This window comes from Sorex fumeus, unplaced genomic scaffold (genome assembly GCF_029834395.1).
Source record: "Sorex fumeus unplaced genomic scaffold, SorFum_2.1 ptg000131l, whole genome shotgun sequence".
NCBI classification, from domain to species: Eukaryota; Metazoa; Chordata; class Mammalia; order Eulipotyphla; family Soricidae; genus Sorex; species Sorex fumeus.
This window is the reverse complement of record NW_026606188.1, coordinates 15887262-15904642: the sequence shown is the minus strand read 5'-3', so window position 1 is coordinate 15904642 and position 17381 is coordinate 15887262. Positions and strand designations below refer to the sequence as shown.

At 42.8% G+C, this 17381-nt stretch overlaps 1 protein-coding gene across 1 annotated transcript in view; it reads right to left on the bottom strand.

Annotated features, from left to right (window-relative positions):
- Positions 1–9394: 9394 nt before the first annotated feature.
- Positions 9395–17381, bottom strand: part of WDR36 (WD repeat domain 36) — a 41836-nt gene continuing 33849 nt past the window's right edge. Inside the window, exons 19-23 of the mRNA XM_056139058.1 lie at positions 17018–17163; positions 14858–14977; positions 14582–14663; positions 11322–11509; positions 9395–9588 (exon numbers count right to left, since the gene is read on the bottom strand). Coding sequence (XP_055995033.1) covers positions 9439–9588; positions 11322–11509; positions 14582–14663; positions 14858–14977; positions 17018–17163 — 686 coding nt within the window. The 3' untranslated portion in view covers positions 9395–9438. The remainder of the gene's footprint in view (positions 9589–11321; positions 11510–14581; positions 14664–14857; positions 14978–17017; positions 17164–17381) is intronic.

Here is a 17381-nt window from a genome sequence, read left to right as displayed (position 1 = left end):
CGATACCACTCCTGGAAATATACCGCAGAGAGGCAAAAATGTGTAGTCGAAGTGACATCTGCACTTGTTTGTTCATTGCAGCATTCTTTACAATAGCCAGAAACTGGAAGAAACCTGAGTGCCCAAGAACAGATGACTGGTTAAAGAAACTTTGGTACATCTACACAATGGAGTACTATGTAGCTGTTAGAAAAGATGAAATCATGAAATTTACATACAAGTGGTACAATATGTAAAGTATCATGCTAAGCGAAATGAATCAGAAAGAGAGGGATAGACATAGAAAAATTGCATTCATCTGGGGGATATAAAGCAACAAAATATGAGATCAATACCTAAGAATAGCTGAGATCAACGCCAGGAGGATTACTCCATAGCTTAGAGGCCAGCCGGATATTCTAGGGGAAAGGGCAGTTCAGATAGAGAAGGGAACACCAAATAAAGGGTGTTTGGAGGATCCTCCCAGGAGGGGAGATGCATGTTGAAAGTAGACTATGGACTGAACATGATTGCCACTCAATGCCTCTTTTGCAGACCACAACACCCAAAAGGAGAGAGAGAACAAAGGGGAATGCCCTGCCACAGAGGCAGGGTGGGAGGGGGGGTGGAGGGAAATGGGCACTGGTGGAGGGATGGGTATTTGATCATTGTATGACCGAAACTCAAGCACAAAGATTTGTAAATCTACAACTGTACCTCATGGTGCTTCACTAATAATAATAATAATAAAAAAATCTATCCCGACAAAAGGAATGCCCTGCCACAGAGGTAGGGTGGGATGGGGGGATGGAGGGTGGGAGGGATACTGGGACTGGTGGTGGTGGAGAATGGGCACTGGTGGAGGGATAGGTATTCAATCATTGTATAACTGAAACCCAAGCACAAAAATTTGTAAGTCTACAACTCATGGTGCTTCGCTAATAAAAATTTAAGGAAAAAAAAAAATAAATAAATTTTAGAAAAAAGCTATCCCGTTCACAATCATGCCTCAGAAAATCAAGTACCTTGAAATCAACTTAACTTTTTTAAGGAGGTAAAGGACCGGTACAAATAAAACTATAAAACGCTACTTCACGAAATGAAAGAAGACACGAGTAAATGGAAAGATATTCCCTGCTCATGGATTGGGAGAATTAACAATGTCAAAATGGCAATACTCTCCAAAGCATTGTACAAATTCAATGTGATCCCTATAATGATACACATGACATTCTTCAAAGAAATGGATCAAACACTCCTGAATTTCATATGGAAGAATAAGAATAAGATAGCTAAAGCTATCCGTGGCAAAAAGAAGACGGGAGGTATTACCTTCCCCAACCTCAAACTCTACTATAAAGCAGTAATAGTTAAAACAGCATGGTACTGCAACAAAGGCAGAACCGCAGACCAATGGAACAGTGTTGACTATACTGACCACCCTCTCAAATATATGATGTGATCATCTGATCTTTGATAAGGGAGCAAGAAATGAGAAGTTGAGCAAGGAAAACCTCTATAACAAATGGTTCTGGCAAATCTGGACACCTACATGCAAAAAATGGGCGCTGATCTCTACCTAATACCATGTACAAAAATCATATCAAAATGAATTAAAGACTTCAACATCAGACCAGAGTCCATAAAATATATTGAAGACAAGGTTGTCAAATCCTTCCATGACATTGAAGCTAACAGTATCTTCATAGATGACATGCCATTTGGTTAAGCAAGTGGAAACAGATAAAAAAAAAAAATGGGACAATCTTAAACTAAGAAGCTTACGCACCTCAAAAGAAACAGTGACAAAATACAAATACAATCTACAGAATGGGAAAGGGTATTTGCCCACTACCCATCGGATAAGTGGTTGATATCAAGGATATACAAGGTACTGGTTGAACTCTACAAAAAGAAGACATCCAACCCCATCAGAAAATGGGGCGATGAAATAAATAGAAACTTTCTCAGAGAAGATATCCAAATGGCTAAAAGGCACATGAGAAAATGCTCTACATCACTAATCATCAGGGAGATGCAGATCAAAACAACAATGAGATCTTATCTCACACCACAAAACAGGCCCACATCCAAAAGAACAAAAGCAACCATTGTGGATGTGAGGAGAAAGGGACTGCCCTTTACTGCTGATGGGAAAGATGACTGGTTCAGCCCTTTTGGAAAACAGTATGGACGATTCTCAAAAATTTAGAAATTGAGCTCCCATTTGACCATGCAATATCACTCCTGGGGACATATCCTGGAGAGGTTAGAGTACAGCAGAAGTGACATCTGCACTTGTATGTTCACTGCTGCACTGTTTGTAATAGCCAAAATCTGGAAAACAAAACCTGAGTGCCCAAGAACAGATGACTGGTTAAAGGAACTTTGGTACATTTACACAATGGAATACTATGTAGCTGTTAGAAAAGATGGTAAAGGTAAAGGTAAAGGTAAAGGCCCTCCCGTTGATCGTCGATTTGCTCGAGCGGGCCCAGTAACGTCTCCATTGGAGACTTTGTTGTTACTGTGTCTGGCATATCGAATACTCTCGGTAGCTTGCCGGGCTCTCCGAGAGGGGCGGAGGAATCGAACTCGGGTCATGAAATTTACATACAAGTTGTACTACATGGAAAGTATCATGCTAAGCGAAATGAGTCAGAAAGAGAGGGATAGACATAGAAAGATCGCATTCATCTGTGGAATATAAAGTTACAGAATGGGAGACCAGCACACAAGAATAGTAGAGATAAGGACCAGGAGGTTTACTCCACGGCTTGGAAGTCGGCCTCAAAGCCTGGGGGAAAAGGCAGCTAAGACAGAGAAGGAAACAGCGAGGAAATGGTCTTTGGAGGACTTGTTCAGGTTAGGAGAAGCATGCCAAATGTAGACTCCCTCTACATTAGAACACAATGGCCACTCAATGCCTCTATTGCAAACTACAACACCCAAAAGGAAAGAGAGAACAAAAGGGAATGCCCTGCCACAGAGGCAGGGTGGGAGAGGGAAGTACTAGAAGGACAGGGAAGTAACCCCAATGAAAGAGCCACAGTGAAAGAAATCATTGCTGAAAAGTTCCCAGAATTAAAGAATGCACACATCCAGATCCAAGGAGCCAGAAGGATACCAGCTAAAAGACACCCTAATAAACACACTCCAAGGCATATCATAGTCAGAATGATGGATGTCATGGATAGAGACACAATACTGCAAGTAGCAAGGTCCAAGAAGGAAATCACATAAAAAGGAGCACCCCTTAGATGGATTAAAGACCTTAATATCAGGCCAGAATCCATAAGGTACTTTGAAGACAAGGTCAGCAAAACCCTCCACGATATTGAGGCTAACGGTTTCTTCAAAAATGACATGCCCGGAATCTATAAGATACATTGAGGAAAATGTTGGCAAAACCCTTCATGACATAGAAGCTAATAGTGTCTTCAAAGATGTCACACCGCTGGCCAAGCAAGTGAAAACAGAGATAGATAAATGGGACTATCTTAAACTAAGAAGCTTCTGCACCTCAAAAGAAACAGTGACCAAAATACAGTCAACAGAATGGGAAAGGATATTCGCCAACTACACATCTGATAAGGGGTTAATTTCAAGGATATACAAAATACTGGTTCAACTCCACAAAAAGAAAACATTCAACCCCATCAAAAAATGGGGAGATGAAATGAATAGAAACTTTGACAAAGAAGAAATCCGAATGGCTAAAAGACACATGAGAAAATGTTCCACATCATTAATCATCAGGGAGATGCAGATCAAAACCACAATGAGATATCACCTCACACCGCAGAGACTGGCCCATATCCACAAGAACAAAAGCAACCGGTGCTGGCGTGGATGTGGTGAGAAAGGGACACTCCTTCACTGTTGGTGGGAATGCCGACTGGTTCAGCCCTTCTGGAAAACAGTATGGATGATTCTCAAAAAACTAGAAATTGAGCTCCCATTTGACCCAGCAATACCACTCCTGGGAATATATCCCAGAGAGGCAAAAAAGTATAGCCGAAGTGACATCTGCAATTGTCTGTTTATTGCAGCACTCTTTACAATAGCCAGAATCTGGAAAAAACCTGAGTGCCCGAGAACAGATGACTGGTTGAAGAAACTCTGGCACATTTACACAATGGAGTACTATGTAGCTGTTAGAAAAGACGAAGTCATGAAGTTTACATACAAGTGTACTACATGGAAAGTATCATGTTCAGCAAAATGACTCAGAAAGAAAGGGATAGACATAGAAAGACTGCATTCATCTGGGGAACATAAAGTAACAAAATAGGAAACTAACACCCAATTATGGCAGAGATTAGTACCAGGAATTTTACTCAATGACCCGGAGGACAACCACACATGTTAGGGGAAAAGGGAGCTCAGAAAGAGAAGGGAACACCAAATAAAGGGTGTTGGGAGGATCCGCCCACGATGGGAGAGCATGCTGAGGGTAGACTGTCGACCAAGCATGATTGCCACTCAATGCCTCTTTTGCAGACCACGGCACTCAAAAGGAGAGAGAGGGAAATGCCCTGCCACAGAGGCAGGGTGGGATGGGGGCTGGGGGGGAGGGGATGCTGGGATCCGTGGTGGTGGGAAATGCGCACTGGTGGAGGGATGGGTGTTTGATCATTGTATAACTGAAACCCAAGCACAAAAATGTGTAGGTCTACAACTGTACCTCATGGTCTCTCACTATTAAAAAAAAAAAAAGAATGTATTAACATAGTAATACACAAAAGAAAAAAAACAAAAACAAACAAAAAAAATGACATGCCACTGACCAACCAAGAGGAAACAGAGATAAATAAATGGGACTATATTAAACTGAGAAGCTTCTGAACCTCAAAAGAAACAGGGACCAAAATACAAAGACAATCTACAGAATGGAAAGGATATTCACCCAATACCTATCCGATAGGGGTTGATATCAAGGATATACAAAGCACTGGTTGAACTCCTCAAGAAGAAAACATCCAACCCATCAAAAAATGGGGTGACAAAATGAACAGAAACTTTCTCAAAGAAGAAATGCGAATGGCTAAAAGGCACATGAGAAAATGCTCTAAATCACTAATCATCAGGGAGATGCAGATCAAAACAACAATGAGATATCATCTCACACCACAGAGACTGGCCCACTGGCACGGATGTGGCGACAAAGGGATCCTCCTTCACTGCTGGTGGGAATGCCAACTGGTTCAGCCCTTTTGGAAAACAGTATGAACGATTCTCAAAAAATTAGAAATTGAGCTCCCATTTGACCCAGCAATAGCACTCCTGGGAATATATCACAGAGAGGCAAAACAGTATAGTAGAAATGACATCTGTACTTTGTTCATTGCTGCACTGTTCACAATAGCCAAAATCTGGAATAAACCCGAGTTCCTGAGAACAGATGACTGGTTAAAGAAACTCTGGCACATCTACACTATGGAGCAGTTATAAAGGTGAAGTCATGAAATTTGCAAACAAGTGGATCTACATGTAAAGTAGCATGCTACATAAAATCAGCCAGAAAGAGAGGGACATACATAGAAAGACTGTACTCACCTGGGGAATATAAAGTAACAGAATGGGAGATGACCACCCAAGAATAGTTGAGAAAAGTACCAGGAGTTCTGTTCCATGGCTTGTCAGCTGGCAGCACACTTTGGGGGAAAACATAGCTCAGATAGAGAAGAGAGCACCAAGTAAAGGGTTTTTGGAGGACCCGCTCGGGATGTGAGACGCGTGCTGAAAGTAGATTATAGACTGAACAGGATGGTCACTTAATACCTCTATTGCAAACCACAGCACCCTAAAGGAAAGAGAGAGCAAAAGGGGATGCCCTGACATAGACATGGAGCAGGATGGGGGTGGGGTGAGGGGGTGGAATGGCTACTGGGTTCATTGGTGGTGGTGAATGGGCACTGGTGGAGGGATGGGTACTTGATCATTGTATAACTGAAACCCAAACACAAAAATATGTAAATCTACAACTGTACGTCATGGTGTTTCACTAATTAAATAAATGAAAAAAAAAGAAAAGAAAAAAATACAAAGGCTCAGAGAGTGCAGGGTGAAGGTGCTTGCCTTGCATGCAGCTGACCTCAATTAATTTCTTGGCATTGTATATGGCCCCTTGAGTCCTGTGCCAAATTAAATCCTTCAGGACCACCTGACATGCCCCCCTGAAACACATTATCTAAGTTATACTAAAATTATATTAAAACTAGTTATTCAAGGGCTAAAGATAAATCATTTGATGCAATGGTAAGCAGTGTTGGGGAAAGGCAGTTTACTCAGTGTAAAAATGATCTAAAACATGATATCGTGCATATACTCAGGACTATCAGGGGTGTTTTTTTAATCAAAATAATAAAATAACCCTTTATCTATTAAACATTATATCACGATCTTAATGTTATGGGAAGCAGAAACTTTTATTGCTGAGGAAAAACTAAATTGATAATAGCAATTCTGGAAGTCAACTTAAGTATCTTAAAATCACTCTACTCTGGGGCCAGAGATTGTGCTCGGAGTAAGCGGCATGCCTTGCCTTTAGCGCACTCGGTCCTGTCTGAGTACTGGAGGTTCCTGAGCACTACAGAGTGGTCACGATGCTCCCCACACCACAGCACCAGAGCACCATCACACGCTAGGCCTCAGCGATGAACTGCACTGCAGGCCACTCTGGGGGCTGGAGGGGTGACGAGGAGCTCCTGCAGTCACGACTGCAAAGTGGCTGTACAACATCTCCAATCTTCACACTGATAGTGCACAGTAATTTAGATGGGAAAGCAGCATAGAAGCCCACTGAGCTCCATAATTACAAAACAGTAACATGGAAGGCTCAATTAGCAACAAACAGCTCTGTAAACCCTCAATGTTCTATTGTGAGATATAACAATTTTCACAAATTTTTCATTTAGCTATTTTTTGATAATCCCATTTGCCATTTTGTTGTAATGGGCAATAGAAAATAATTTGTGCCTGCCAAAGGAGCAGGTGTTCCAGGTGTTCTGGGTGCTTGGGAAACGGGATCAGTGGTGGAAGAACATCACACTGGTGGTAGGACTGGAGCTGGAACATTGTATGTCTGAAACAACTATAATAAACAACTATGCAAACCACATTTTTAATAAATAGTATACAATTAAAAAAACCCTAAATAATTGAGACCAGTATGCAGAATTGACAGGTTTGCATTTCTTTAGTTATTTATCTATAAATAACTCCCAGGTTAATATTTGGGATTATCCAGAGCTGTCCCTATATGTGGCAGACACACAGGGAAGATTCTGGGAGATTACCTGACAAAGCAATGCTATTGTACATTTAACAGAATCCCCGGCATCCTATATGGGCCCTGGAGCACTGCCAGGAAATGACTTCTGCGAACAGAGCCAGAAGTAACCCCTGAGCATTGTCAGGTATGACCTTAAAACAGAATATTCATTTCTGTATTCTTTAAGAAAAAAAAATAATGAGATTAAAGTTAGTTTCAGCTTAGAACTTTCAGTTATTTGCAGTCTTTACATGGAAAGTAGTGAATTGTATCCTTAGAATATAGTATAGGCAATAGTTTCAAAGTTAAAAATGAAGTCATTACTAATAATAAGGCAGTCAGTGGCCTTATTATATAGCTTTAAAAAATAAAAACAAAACTCAGTTGTCTTATTTTCACTGGGCAGTTTACTACTTCTACCTTATACCACTGAACAGAAACACTTAAAAATTATTTTATTAAAGATCCATGATTTACCGAGTTACTGAGAGTTGTGGTTTAGGCATATGTACAATAATTCAACACCAATCCCTCCACCAGTGTTCCTCGATTCCCTCCCAATCTTCTCCTTGCCCCCACCCCCAGTCTGTCGATGACTGGACAGGTACATTATAAAGTTCGGTGGCTGCAGCTGAGATGTCGTTTCCAGTTCCATTGAATCTGTTTTGGATACACGGCTATGCCCTTTCTGGCTGGACTAGCCCAGAGGTTTTTAAGCTTACGGTCATGAATTCAATCCCGAGTAATACACACACACCCAGTGCAATCCTAGCAGCTCTGCTCTCTCTGAACCTGGTGCCACAGGTGATTTCTGGTGACACTGCAAAACCCATTCTGGGTTGATTACACTGATGATGCTGGAGAGGCAGGCAGGAGACTGAAAATGTGCTAGTGCCACAAGCAGGACTGTGCCACACCCAGGGAAGGAAAGGTGAGCACTGAGGGAGCCCACACAGCTGTGGGCCAGCACTTGAGCACCACAGGGGGTGTGGTAGCACACCAGCCATGAGCAACATTGTGTGGAGCCCTGCTCACTGCAGCACCAACCATTCGGAATAACATTTTACAAAGTAACAGTCTCAGTGAGGATGAAGATAATACATGAATGAGGGCTCAGTTCCTGGCATCCCATATGATCCTGAGGCCCCCAGAAGTGATCCCTGAGTGCTGTCAGGAACAAGCTCTGAGCACTGCTGCTCAGGCCCACAACAAAATCTCCTCCCCCACAACAAAGAAGAACCCTTCACTATTGAATGTCCATTATTTAATCACATCCTTGTGTAGACAGCTGTCTGGGAGGTTAGTTTCAGAAACCTCATCCCAGTGAGAATGCTACTGGCGTTTAACTATAAGCTGCATTTTAAGAATGACACTTGAGTTTTGAATGAATACACTGAAAGTTGGGCTGGAGTGATAGCACATCGGGTAGGGCGTTTCCCTTGCATGCAGTCGACCCAGCCGACCCAAGTTCAATTTCTCTGTCCCTCTTGGAGAGCCCCATAAGCTACTGAGAGTATTTTGCCCCCTCGGCAAAGCCTGGCAAGCTACCTGTGATATATTTGATATGCCAAACATAGTAACAAAGTCTCACAATGGAGATGTTACTGGGTCCACTCAATGAAAAACAGGAGAACAGTGACAGTGAATCATCACGAGAAAAGAGAAATTCCCAGAGCTAGCTGATTTTGCAATAGATTTTAGAACAGTGAGAGGCTCCTAGGAAGTAACAAGGCATGCCAGAGGCTCAGAGTCCTGCTCCACAGCTCTGGCCTTGCAGTGCAGGCTGCAGTCCTGTGGCCCAGGGACTTGGCCAAGGAAGCGCAACCGTGCATTGCATGCCAGGAAGCAGTCTCTCTAGCTAGGAAGCATTTTCTCTTTGATCCAACAGTGGCTCATGCAAGTCCCCTTCAGTATACAGTATTCAAATGTGAGCTGGTGATGACCACTTCTCACAAGGCATAGCAAGGTACTCAGAAAACAGATGATTTGAGTAGTCTAATTCTTTAAAACAAGAGTAGGGAGGGGCATAGTTTTATCCCCAAAAGATTCAACATTTCAAGTCAATAATTCAGTCAGTAGAGCTACCAATTATTTTCTTTTCACATTAAGAACTTGAAAAATAAGACATGAGTTAAACTGTTATCTTTTAATAAAAACATTTATTTAATCTCTTAAGTTAATCTTTATAGTAAAGCGCTTTTTATGTAATTTAAAATACACATGCTTTGATTGAAGAGTGATTGTAAATGGACCCAGTTTTCTTCCACCTGTGATGACAACTTTGTCATTTCTTCTAGAAGTACAGGCTCTGAAGGAAGCACTTTAAGGTGTAACTGAAAAGGAAAAAATGGATAATAATATATAAAGTTCTGTCTGTTCCGAATTCAATGTTCTTACCAAGGAACTTAAGAAGATAACTGAGTTTTTGTGCTAATTTATCACCATCTCCATCAACCTTTGTGACTGAACTTCTGCGTACTTCTCTTCCTTAAGGCAGTCCTGAATCAGACAGAAACAAGGCCCTTCTTCTAAAGACATAGCATATTTTTGTGCTCTTTAAGCTTTTTCTTATTACCAATCACCCACTGGTAATAAATAGCAAATTAGCCCTCTGTCTTCTAAAAATTTAAGTAAATTTAGAGGCCTGAGAGATAGTACAAAGGTAAGGTTCTAGCTTTGCTTGTGGTCAACCCATATTCAGTCCCCTACACCCCCACAAGGCCCCTCAAAATAGCCAAGAGTGAACCCTGAGCACAAAGCCAAGACTAAGTAAACCCTGAGCACAGCTGACTGTGGTCCCAAATCAAAAATTTAGAAATGAAAAATTAAATTTATATTAAGGAACTCTTATAAATCTGAGAAAGGATAGAAAACAACCTGTGATTTTTTTTTCACCTTACATGCTATCATCAAATTATCAACTTTATGAACTAATTTTAATTTTAATTTTTGTTTTGGGCTTACTCCTGGCTCTGCGCATAAGGATCAAACCCGGGTGAGCCTTGTACAAGGTAAGCACTGTATCTGCTGTGCTATCTCTCTGCCCCGATATATTATTTTAAGAGTAAGAGTAAGAGAACTTTGAGTTACTTGAGTAACGCCCCAGGAACTATAGATAAGAAACATCTTAAATAACACCAAAAACCAGCACCTTCATTTTATTAGTCATTAAATCAACCATTAGAGCTTCCAGCTCCCAGAAGCGCGTGGTCGCAAATGCATCTTATTATCTCATTCTTACTTTTGGACAACCTGGCAGGCTACCGAATGTAACCTGCCCACACGGCAGAGTCTGGCAAACTCCCTGTGGTGTACCCAATATGCCAAATACCAGTAACAATGATGGGTCTCATTCTCCTAGCCCTGAAAGAGCCTTGAATATGGCACTTTAAAATCTCATGGCTAGGACAAAGGAGCTGTTACTGGTGCCTGCTCGAGGCAATCGATGAACAACAGTATGATGGTGATCGTGAGTGCTAAAATACTTAAAACCCTCAACCAAAACAATGGTAAATCCTTTCATTTCTGCAAAACAAAACAATAAAGCCAAGCTTCCGCTTTTTTTTTCTTTTTGGGTCACACTCAGCAATGCACAGGAGTTGCTCCTGGCTCTGCACTCAGGAATTACTCCTGGCAGTGCTCAGGAGACCATATGGGATGCTGGGATTTGAACCCGGGTTGGCCGCGTGCAAGGTAAACGCCCTACCCACTGTGCTATCACTCTAGCCCCCAAACTTCCTCTTTATAACGACAGAAAAACTATCAGAATATATGATATTCTTTATCAAGTAAAAAAGTCTATGCTGTGTTGATCTAAAAAAAAAAAGACTACAAAGTGAAGCTCTGCTTGCTTTGGTCTAATATGGCTGTCACCAGGCACAGGGACCATTGAAACGGAATGCCTCGATGTTAGAGACTCAGTCGCTCAGACACTTATGAGCAGGATTCTCGGTTCCCAGCCATTAGTAGCACCTGGCCATCATGTTGGACAGAGGAGACGGAACACTGCCTATGCACACAGGTTGTTGCAGGAAAAAAAGGAAAGGGTGGGTCTTAAGAGTCGTACCTTTAGAAACAGCGCGAGATATGCCTGAGCTAACTCAAAGTCCCGCTTGCTGGCCAGCATCACCCCGATCATCCTGAAGAAGCTCTGCATGGCAGCCACAGAACCACCACAGTCGGGAGCCAGGCCTCGCAGCTCAGTCTCGATTCCTGAGGGGCCTAATTCTTTCAAAAGGCTAACAGCGGCTTCATCTGTGTAGTGTTAGAAAGAATACAGTTATTAGCTACAAGCACCTCACTAAGGAGATCAGTTTTCATTCCTTATCTTCATTACACAGAGAATTCCTTCTGTGGCTGTAATTTTTTTCCTTTATTTTTGAATGGGGGGAGGGGTTTCCACACCTAGTGGTGCTCAGGGGACCATATGCTATGTCAGAGATGATGGCAGAAAAAGGAGTGGATAGAGAGCAAGTACCTGGGGCTCCAAAACAAGAAAACACAGCTAAAAACAGAATTAGAATCTGGTGGGCATTGAGCAGGTTTGTCCAGCAGCCCTCTTGGAGAGCCAGTGCTGTGGGCAAGGAGTGTGGTGTGGGCAGAAGGGCCAGCAGCCCAGATGGCGGCCAGCAGGGCTCTGTGCCCAGGAATAGCAGGTTCAGGAGAGAACTGCGTGGCTACTGGGAGTCAGCAGGGGGCTGAAGAGAGCCAGCAGGACGCAAGGCAGGGACTGGGGCCTGGGGAGACAAAGAGCCCCACGCCCACCCACTCTACCAGCCCCAGGCAGCCAACATCAAAGGGGAAGGCAGCAAGCAACGTCACCATTGCCAGCTGTGCCTGGGGTCACTCTCATTTGAACAGCCTGGTTCTCACAGGTTCCAGGCTCATACGCAGAGTGTGGAGCAGGAAGAAACACGCAAGGGAACAGGTAATGGTTATCAGAAACTAACAGTGAGATTCTGCCAACAGGACCAAGCCTTGGAGCTGGGAGTCGGTCTGTGGGGGTACAGGGATGAGATGGGAACCGAAAGTGGCAGAAAGCGGGGCTGACACAAGATGGTCAGTGAGCACAGTGATGCTACAAGCTGATAAACACGCTTATGCACTGTGATACCTCCAGAAAAAAGACACGATAAAAAATAAATAAAAAGTACATACATTTTATATGTATATATATATGTATATATTTGCTCGAGCGGGCCCAGTAACATCTCCATTATGAGACTTCTTGTTGCTGTGTTTGGCATATTGAATACTCTCAGTAGCTTGCCAGGCTCTCCGAGAGGGGCAGAGGAATCGAACCCAGCTCAGCCAGGCTGGCTGCGCACAAGGTAAATGCCCTACTGCTGTGCTATATATATAATGTATGTATAAAGATGTTCCACACGATCTTCAAAACTAAAATAGAAAAAAAAAACAAATAGAATTTCAAATATATTAACCTATTCAAAAAACAAATGGGAAATTAGGCAGTTTATGTGATAATCTGGGGATAGCTGAATGTTCCTGAGGCCCAAGTCCCTATTGTATTAAAACAGCAGTCAAAAAAAAAAAATCCAGAAAATTTGTCTTTCAAAAAGTGTAAGATATTCTCAGTAGGTTCTATAGTATCACATAAGTTTAGTGCCAATAATTTTCTTTTTCCCTTTTTTGGGTCACACCCGGGGCTCGAGCAAGGGCATTTGCCTTGCACACTGCTGACCCAGGTTCGATTCCTCTGTCCCTCTTGGAGAGCCTGGCAAGCTACTGAGAGCATCCCACCCACACAACAGAGCCTGGCAAGCTACTCGTGGCAAATTCGATATGCCAAAAACAGTAACAAAGAGTCTCACAATGGACATGTTACTGGTGCCTGCTCAAGCAAATCAATAAACAACAGGATGACAGTACTACAGGGGCACACCCAGAAATGCACAGGGGTTATTCCTGGATCTGCACTCAGGAATTACTCCTGGCAGTGCTCAGGGGACCATATGGAATGCTGGTTATTGAACCCCGGGTAGGCCACGTGCAAGGCAAACAACCTACCCGCTATGCTATCGATCCAGCCCTAGTGCCAATAATTTAAAGTAACAAAAAGTCTAAAAACTGTTTAGGATAAAACCAAAATTTATATCCTATTAGAAGAAATCTGCTAATATTTTGATTTGTCCTTATATAAACAAACTGATTATTTGTCAAAATATTTTATAATTTGTTGGATAACAATGGGTTGTTCTTGCTCCTCCCAAAGGGAGCTTAGGCTTATCGAGTTACTCCCACAGCAGTGTACCTGAGGCACACTCAATTCCATCAGGCACTAACAATCCTATATTGCTTTTCTCTTTCCTTTATGTCACTTGCATGGTTTAGCAATGTCCTTTTTGTATAGACACAGGAAGACAGTTCATGCTATGCTTTGTAACATGGAAATTAATTGACTCCAAAATAATATTTACTCCTGGGCATATTTACTTGTCTTAAGCCTCAGCTGCCCTTACTTCTAGCACTGCAAAAGGAGGGTCCCAATGAAGGGACTGGATGGACCCAGGTCAAGCTTTAAGTTTTTTTATCCTGGCATCGAAAGGAGACAAGATAAGCACCATAAGTATAGTAAGTTAAGAGCACAGTCATAGGACCAACTCTGTCATGACCCAGAAGTAACTGAATAAGAACACTGCTGAGGTTATGAAAGACTAACCTGGCCCGAGGACTGAGGTCTGGAATATATAGTGAGATGATCCAAGAAGAGGCAAGCTTTAAGCTTAATATATCTCTGTGTTCATAAAAAATGACTAGAAATATTTTAAGAAGTAAATTTACTATGACTGTTTATATGAATTACTGAGGAAAGGAGAAAGCAACACACCCTGGATGGAGTCCCACCCTTGAGCAGATATCCCAGTAATCTGGAGAGCTGAACCCTCAGATGAGATTTTGTCCTTAAATTAATCTCCTAGGAGTGGCTTTACCTCTGTTTGTTATGACAGCATTCAACCCCACCTATGTGTACCCCACCCTTCATGACTGCTATATAACTATGCTATAAGGGGAAACAGGGAACTAGACTAGGAGAGAACTTTGAGGTCTATGAGGAGACTAGGATGATGGAATTATGATGACTTGGGACTATAACCAAAACTACGACCATCATTGTGCTGTAAAGGGAGAGCTCAGACTATGTTGGGGAGGAGAGATAAATAAACTGTCTACCACCAGCTTGGGGCCCTGCTTCTCGTTCCCCTCATCCTTCATCCCTCGCCATGGGCTGGCCTTGGGAGGCAGCTCTCGGCCACCGAACATGTGTCCTCATGCGCCTTCTTTTGAAACTCACAATAATTAACTTACGTTTATTATTTTCCATGCCTTCTTCAAGTTTCAGGCAGAAATCTGATTTCTGAGCCAAAACGCCAAGGCTTACCACTTTAGACTTAAACAAAAACAAATACACATTAATCAAAAAACCAAGCATAACAAAGATGTGTATTTATAATTTAAAGCTCTTATTATTGTGGTTATATATCTGCACAGCTGGGTCATGGGTAAGACCTGCAAATGTGCAACCCAAACACCTCCCCACCCCCCACCCTCCACATACTCAGAACACTCCAGTCTGACTCTTACCTGCTGGGGATCATGGCTGGGCTCAGGTCCAGCAAATCTGGGTATAAGGCCAGGAACTGTTGGAATAAAAAATGGGGCCGATTTGGGCACTTTGGGAGGTTCCTTTGGTTTATTCTTTTTCTAGCAGAAAATGAGGAAGGACAGAAAAAAATAGTAAGCACATATGGTGTCAATAGTTTCTAGTACTAAAATCTAGTACTAGTACTAAAATCTAGTACTAAAACACAAAGTCTAATTAAAAAAAGGTTATTAAACATTTTAAGATTAAAATTAAATTCCACCTGATAAATACGACAAACATCCTTAAATTGGATTTCCTAGAGCTCTTGCTGACAGGAAAAGGAAGGTTACAGAGTACAGAACAGATAAAGGGGCTGGGCAGACAGTTCTCAAGCTGGAATGAAGCAGCCTGGGAATTTAGGAGCAAGCATTGTGGGGATAATCCCCAACCACTTTGCTGGGACTAGGTCTTGAGTCTTGCCGCAGGGCCAGACACAGAAACAAAAAAGATAAATATTTAGATGAGACATTAAGAAAAAGTAATTGACTTTCTTTACCTCAAGATTATTTTTTCCCCAAATGGAGTAGGAATCAAAATTCACTTAAATGCTCATTTTCTCCAAAAAAAAAAATTGTGGACGTCTTCATTTTTCTAGGTTTTGCTACATTCCTTTTCTCTTTGTTCCAGTTTTTAAAAAGCAAGAGAATACCAGCCTGGCTTATAAAGTATTGAAACATTAGTGAAATTCTATCAGAAACAAACTACCAAGGGATGCCCATGGCCGTGTTTGGCTGAGCACAATCACAGAAGCCTGTGATCAGCCTCCACACCAGCTGCCCACTGATGCACGCTACTCTTCCTGGGTCCTGTCACTGTGCTCTGGGAGAGCCTGGTCAGCTGCAGCCTCAAGGAAGCACGGCACGGAAGTCATTATCCGCACAGAGACTGAGTGCCACCAGCTGCAGTATGACAGTAGTCCTGCCTTAGGACAGCAGAGAAGAGTCACAGGGAAAACAAAAGATAACAGTCACAGCCTTGCTTTAACTATTCCTGACTCTGAAAGGGGGCAGTCAAGCAGGAGGCAAGCAGGTACAGGGTGTTAACTAAGACATTTGCTTTGCATGAGGCTGTCCCTGATCTGATCCCAGCACCACAGTCCTGAGCCCCTAGGGAGCAACCTCTAGGAACTAAGCTAGGAGTAACCCCTTGCTCCCGCACACGGTCTCAGAAGCACCATTGAGGAGTGTCTCTGTGCACCCCCCCACCCCACCTGCTAACGTCACAAACAAAAAAGGCTTTGGAGGAGTTTCAAGGGGCCTGAAAACGTAGAAAAGTTACCCATAGGATAAATAAATAAAAAATTCCTGACTTTAATTTAGTAGGGAATAAAAACAGGTTTCAGCACAATTCCCTCAGAAAGATTGCCCACTCAGGTTTCTAGTCATGTTGTGTGCAGAGCAAGCCGAGCTCAGCGACTGATCTGATGGCTACTTCTGGGCACACTGCCTAAAGCCCTCTCCCTGCCTGTGACGGGTGGGATGAAGGGTGAGCCAAAGGCAGCACTCACCAAGGTGCTTATCTGGACACATGAGTGCTCCTGAACGGATTTACACCGGTCACAATGTGGCTGACAACAGACATTATCCCTGTGTGTATATTGAGACAGATGAGGGTAACTGAAGCTTAATGAAAGAAAGTTAAGTGTCACCTAAATGCCCAGCAACAGGAATAGCACAGTGTATGGTTCTTTCTTGATTTGGAAGTTTAAAAAGTAGTTTATTAGGCTGGACTAAAAACATCCTATTTCAGGGATCAGAAAAACAGTCCAAGGGTGAGCCCTGGCTCTCCCTCCCAGGTACCAGTAGATGGGGCCTGGGTGCTCTGGGTACTGCTGGTATCTTTGGGGTAGGTGGCACATCGACTGTGGCCAGCTGGTCGAGAGCTGCTGGGAGGCACTCCCCCATCAGTGACAGGTGCTAAAACATCAATTTCAAGAGCTCTGTGCTACTGCTGATGCAGATGCATGCTGAGCGTCTCTATGCAGACGTGCAGAGCAGCAGTGCTCACTGTAGGCGCCATGGCTCCTCCTGAAGCCCTCTCGCTGCAGAGGCAGCTCGGGGAGGAGGTTCTCGAGTGTGCGAAGTACATCAAAGCTTTACCTTAATGACATCAAGGTTAAGAAGATTTTTCCACCGTGACTCAGGGAGGAGAGAGAGAGTCACCAGCTGCTCATGCAACTGTTCTGGGGACTCGTATGTTATCATCTCATCACTTGGCTCGCTGGGCTCTTCTGGCAAGTCCGCATCTTCAACCAAACAAAGCCAGGCATAGTCAGACCCATAGCATAGGAGCACAATTCAATCCACTCCATTCGGTTGCAAAGGAGAATGTCCAATACAATCACCCAGAATATACTCACAAACTCCTGTTTGCTTCCTAATCCCTTTCTTTCTTCTTCTTCTTTTTTTTTAACTGAATAAATAGCAGGAGTACTGCTATTTAGTTAGCCACTGATTAAGCTGA